This window comes from Alligator sinensis, unplaced genomic scaffold, assembly GCF_000455745.1.
Source record: "Alligator sinensis unplaced genomic scaffold, ASM45574v1 scaffold2149_1, whole genome shotgun sequence".
Classification (NCBI taxonomy): domain Eukaryota; kingdom Metazoa; phylum Chordata; order Crocodylia; family Alligatoridae; genus Alligator; species Alligator sinensis.
In genome coordinates, this window is record NW_005843444.1 from 1 (window position 1) to 5,738 (window position 5,738).

At 46.5% G+C, this 5,738-nt stretch overlaps 1 protein-coding gene across 1 annotated transcript in view; it reads right to left on the reverse strand.

Annotated features, from left to right (window-relative positions):
• Window positions 1–3,501: 3,501 nt before the first annotated feature.
• Window positions 3,502–5,738, reverse strand: part of LOC102378671 (lon protease homolog, mitochondrial) — a gene marked incomplete at its 5' end in the record, with an annotated part of 38,930 nt that continues 36,693 nt past the window's right edge. Inside the window, one exon of the mRNA XM_006038729.2 lies at window positions 3,502–3,741. Coding sequence (XP_006038791.2) covers window positions 3,517–3,741 — 225 coding nt within the window. The remainder of the gene's footprint in view (window positions 3,742–5,738) is intronic.

Below are 5,738 nucleotides of genomic sequence, written 5' to 3' on the forward strand. Positions count from 1 at the left end.
GAAACCTGCGTGAGCGGTGGGACTTTGCTGTATGTATGTAAGAGACCAGGTGAGAGCTGATGGAGTGCAAGAGGCCCCGGTGAGAGGGGGGTGGTATGTGTGCAGTCTGAGAAGGCAGCATGGAAAAGACACAACTGTGTCCAGTTGAACCGGAGGTGGAATACACTGTGAGACATCAGCAAGGCATGGGACATGTATAGGGATGGTAGGAGCATGTACTGATCAACCACAGTCATTTGGACGCAAAAAGGGCAGCCTTCCGCCTATTTGATATCATAAGCACTATCAACAAGGCATGGCAGAAGAGCATGGTAGGGAGTTTGCCCGGAGACAAGGGTGGGGCCAAAATAGGACCAGGCCTGGAAGATGCCTTTGTCACACCCCCTCCCCAACAGTCTAGTCTCATTCAGTGCATAATACTGACCTATAACCCCTGACCACATAGCAATCACCATACAGAAGTAGAGCTCGAAGGCACCTCCATTGGTCATCTTGTCTAACCCCCTGCCTGAGATAGGATCATTCCAATACAAATCATCCTCTACCTCCCCAAAGAGAGAGTGGAAAAAAAACAAAGGACCAAAAGACAAAATTAAATTTGAAGAAATCCATTTCCTAATCTTTTAAATGCTTGGTTTTTTGTAACCTCTGAAACATTCACTTGGCATTTCCCTCTCAACATTCTAGATATTTGACTGTAAGCAGGAATAGTAAAACTGCTTATTAAGGTTGCCCAACATATTCAGTTATAAGCAACTGAAAACAGTTTTATCACTGCAGCACTGTTTGCTGAAATTATCCAAAAAAACACCAAAGTCACCCCAAAATACCTGATATGTACTCCCTGCACATTTGGGTATTTGGATGTTTAGCAGCTAAATTTCATCTGCACTGTGCCTGCTCCAGCTACAGGTGAAACAGATCTTACCTTGCAAATGCAGAACTATACTTAAGTGCCTTTACTGAGAGCAGAGGAAAAATCTCTGTCCTTTGCTCTTAATAAGCCCCCTGTTGGGCCCAGAAAGAATGGAGGAGGAAGCCACCATCAGGTTTGTAAGGGGAAAATAACCCAGATATGCAACAAGGTGAAGTATCATTAGGATCATAAACCACCCTGTTAAGGGTGGAAAAAGGCTGCAAGCCAGTAGAGGAAAAACTAGTTTTAGATAGGGATGAAGTCAGAACTGGAGGGATGTCAGCTATAAAAAAATCAGAGAAGGAACTGGTATGGGATAGATCATTAGGATCAGCTGGGAAAACAATATGGGACAAAGAAATGGAGGACACAGATTGGAGGACACAGCCATGAACAGGGAGAAAGCATATTTAGAGAGACTAGAGTAGAAACTAGAGTTGGAGAACTGAAGGACAGGATGAGAAACTAGGAATGGGAGAGAACAGTACCTGCTGGACAGAGGAAGCAGAGGATGGATGTGAACTGAAGGTTAGAATCCAGGGCCATGTATAGACTAAACGAGGGACATGTGTGCCTGACACTTTAAAGCCGGTTAAATGCTTTTGCATCACTTTAATGGTGTTGGTATTTGCATGCGTTGGCAGCGTATTGCACACTAATTCCAGCCACTGTAGCAAATTCAGCAATGTAACGTGCCTTAAATGACTTGGGGAAGTTTCAGTTTACTGTCCTACAGCCATGAAGCAAAGTACATGCAGCTCAGGGGCTCTGCAGGCAGCAGCCCTGGAAAGCAGGCTTCGCCCAAGAAAAAAAAAGCAGCGATTTCCTCCCCGCCTCCCCCAGCCAACCTGCCTGCCTGAGCTGCACAGGGACCCAGAGTTTCCCTCGGCATCTGTGGTGTCCCCTGGGACCACCCAAGCCAGGTGCCTGTGGGTGGGTGTCACCTGGGGGGGTGGCGCTGCTGCCGCCGTAGAGGGAAGCAACAGACCCCCCCCGGGGGCCACTCCACCCGCTAGCAGCTCCCCCTCCCCGCCACCGGAGAGGCAGGTAAGAAGGTATGTGCACAACATCGGGATTTAAAGGGCCCTAAAATGAAGCAGTGTTTTTTAAAAACCCACCGCTTCAATTTAGGGCCCCTGTTTTGTCTACACATGCCCCTAAGACTAGAAACCAGGGTGAGGAAGACAGTCAGAATTTGAACAGATGGGAGAGGGTGGAGTAGAAGGGGTCAAATCAGGGAAAGGCAGTAGAATATTCTACCCACTAGACTTTAGACTGAAGGCCAATATGTTATTTTCAGTCTCACTATACTACTGGTGAAGTGTGTGCCATTCATTTCTACTTTTGATGCATACAGCTTACAAATTCTAATCAACTACTCCATTTGGGCAAATGACAGAGGTCTGCATGGTGGATCTAAAGGTTCCAACTCTGCTAATGAATCATGCAGGCATTGATATGATGGGACATTATGGAACTAAACCACTCCCCCCACACATGGCAAAGTGAAGGAAAGAACCACAGTCATTGCTAGTCTTAGGGGAGTCTTCTCAGGACGCCGCATACTAACATTTCTAGTCTAGAGTGTATCAAGAAACATGCTGGAAATTTAAGGCAAGTTTCTAGCATTGCTTGGCAGAGAATTAGCTCTATAAACAAAAATATTTAGTGTATTTTTAGAAACAAAAATGCCATAGCATTCACTTGTTCATAAGTATACAGTTACACAATAAAATAAATAGTACTTTACCTTCAAAAAAGTTTTCAAATTCCAAAAACTTGGAACAGATTAATCCATGTTCTTGAAAGCCCATACCAAAGAGTAACTGATTTTGTTGGGAAAAATCACTTAGTCCTTTGCAATGTCCATCTTGTCCAAAATGTGTCAATGAACTAGCAAGTACAGTAAAATCTCTGGTATCCAGTACTTAACCATCCAGAATACTCCATTAACTGGAGATTCCAGCCAGCTAGACGTGAACGGGGTAGGGGTGGAAATGGAAGCTCACGTGGCAGCTCCTGCTGCCACCCACTACCCTGTACTGCCGCTGCTCCATGTGCGGCTGCCGCCACAACCCACCTCGCCCCACCCTGCTCTGCGGGCTGGACGGGTAAAGCATGCACGGGGCGGTCACCGCCACCACCCACCACCCTGAGCTGGCGCCGCTCCATGTGCAGCCACTCTGGATAACAGAGATTTTACTGTATTATGATGCTCAGCCTGAAAGCTGACTTTACATGAAAGCTAGAACCCACTTTTAACAAATGAAAAGACATGAGAGGTAGGGGTTGAGCGCAGCAATACATCTTGAGAGTTACAACTGGCGGCACTACACAAGGGTGAGGAAGGAAACTGTGCTCCTTGCTCAAACAGACTAAAACCACATTTCTAGAACACCAAAGAAAGCTGGAAAGATTCAACCATTATGTTGGGAAAAGTCAGCAGAACCATAATTATCTTGGCAAACTACATTAGATCAATAGGAGGAGATTCTATGTTATGCAAAAAAGAGAACAATACTCTGAGGCAAAGTGAGCATAGCAACCTCCACTTCTGAGGTGCCTTAGTAATCCCTATTACAATTTGTATTAGAGTACACTCACTTGAATTCTGAGGAGTGATTGTCCAGCAAACCAAGTTTGTTCAGTTCCTCATCGATCACATCCATAACAAGTTTTGGTACTACTAGATCTTTTAGCCGTTCTCGAAATTTCTCTTCTATAGCATCCTTGTCCTCCTCCTCTAGACCCAGTTCTTTCTTAATAATCTTCAGCTGCTCTTGAAGAAGGTACTTGCGATGAGTCTGTTTGATTTTCTCCTCAACCTCTCGTCCAATGAGGGTAATACTGTTTTCCCACTCTAGTTGTTTCTTTTAAAAGTTAAATCACTTTTGCTCAAAAAGAAAATGGAGAATGATTCTAAAAATAGCGTGTACAAAATTGCCATCTGGAATTACTCTACAATATGTAAGAGGCGATTCCAGCCCTTCATTTATACAAAATCCAAGTGAACGTGTATATTCTTTCCACTTTCTACATTTATTTTTTCATTCTTTCATTTTCTCTTTCAGCAACTGCTTATTCTCTATTTATTTTCTATGTATATTAAAAATGAAGCTGCTCTTGAAGAAGGTACTTGCGATGAGTCTGTTTGATTTTCTCCTCAACCTAAGCAAAGAAATTATCAGAGTAACTTTAATTTGTTCCAGCAGTCAAACATCTCATACTTTCATCTCTTCCTAAAGGGAAGAATTTGAAATACACCTTGGAATCTCTCACTTACAGTATGATTCTACTAGGGGTGCACCAATAGAGATTTTGGGGGCCGATACCAATAGTCGATTTTTAAGGAGGCATATCGGCCGATATGATACAATTTCCAACACAGCTGTGTCCAGCTAGTAAGTCTGTTGTGGTGGAAGGGGAGGGGAGGGGAGGGGACAGATCAACCCCTCCTGCGGTGAGGGAGGGAATGGGGCTGGGGTAGGTGCTATCCAGCCGGGGTGGGGCAGGGAAGGGCAGGTGGCTGTCGCTGCTGCATGCACCCTGCGAGGGCATGGGCCCCTGAATCTGTGTTGGGTGGGGCAGGGCTGGCTGCAGCCATGGGCTGGGGCCAGGGCTGCGCTGGGCTCTTTGCAGGGGGGGCCTGGGCAGGGCTGCACTTGGGGTGTGGGGAGGCAGGGTTGGGGGAGCTACAGTGAAATTTGTGGTGGCTGCAGCCCCTCCCCCCTGCAGTAGACCCCCTCCTAGCACTGCCACCACCTGCCCCAAACACAGCCCGGACCCAACCCCAGCCCACAGCTGCAGCCTGCCCTGCCCCATGCAGATTCAGGGGCATGTGCCCCCCCCCATGCCCTCCAGGGGTGCATGCAGTGGCAGGAGCCATGCCCCCTGGACGAGCTGCGGCTCTGTCCCACGCCCTGCTCCATCCAGGCTGGGCAGAGTGTGTCCCAGCCTCAACTCCCTCCCTCACCGTGGGGGGCATTGAGCTGTCCCCCCTCAGGCCCCTTCCTTCCCCCTCCCGTTCCGCCACAGCAGACTTACTAGCTGCACGCAGCTCTCCAAGCTGCCAGGCTTTGCTCCTCACTGCCTGCAGCTGCAGCACAGACTACACGCATGCACGGGCATTTATCAGCCACATTAGGCCAATTTCCAATACAGTCAATTTTCTTTATATCGGTGGCAATCCAATATCGGACCAATGTCTTGGTGCACCTCTAGATTCTACTCTAAGAAACAATTTTGATAAAAGCACTGTGGGATCTTATTATTTTGTTTCAATCATTTCTTTATGATATAGGTTCAGTTTATAAGAAACAAAATATAATTATTAAAGCTGCAGACCTACTTGAAAGATGGACTTTAAGGTGCAGCAAGATTTATGCACCATCTGGAGCTACACATTAGGGACAAAACCTATCATCTTCAGAGGCAGGCACAAGAGTGACTGGGCAGTACTTAGGCCCCAATCCTGCAAACGTATAAATCTCTGAATCATTTCATAGACCAAACACAGAACTGCATTCATTTAAAATTATATTTAGTGCTTGGTCCTAAGTGTGTCATCCCTGATGCAGGGGTGTAGGTTGTAGCCGTGTTGGTCTAAGGACATAGGCAGACAAGGTTCCTTGGGTGAATTTGATATATTTTATTAGACCAACCCAAATAGTTGGAGAATAGTTATTAAGCAAGCTTTCGGGTTCAAAAACCCTTCGTCAGGCTAAGGAAGTTTCAGCAGTCGGTGTGTGCTCTTCCTGGATGGAATGAAAAGTAAAGAAGCCAGGGGCTGGGCTGGGGAGCAACAGTCACCATCCCTCCATCC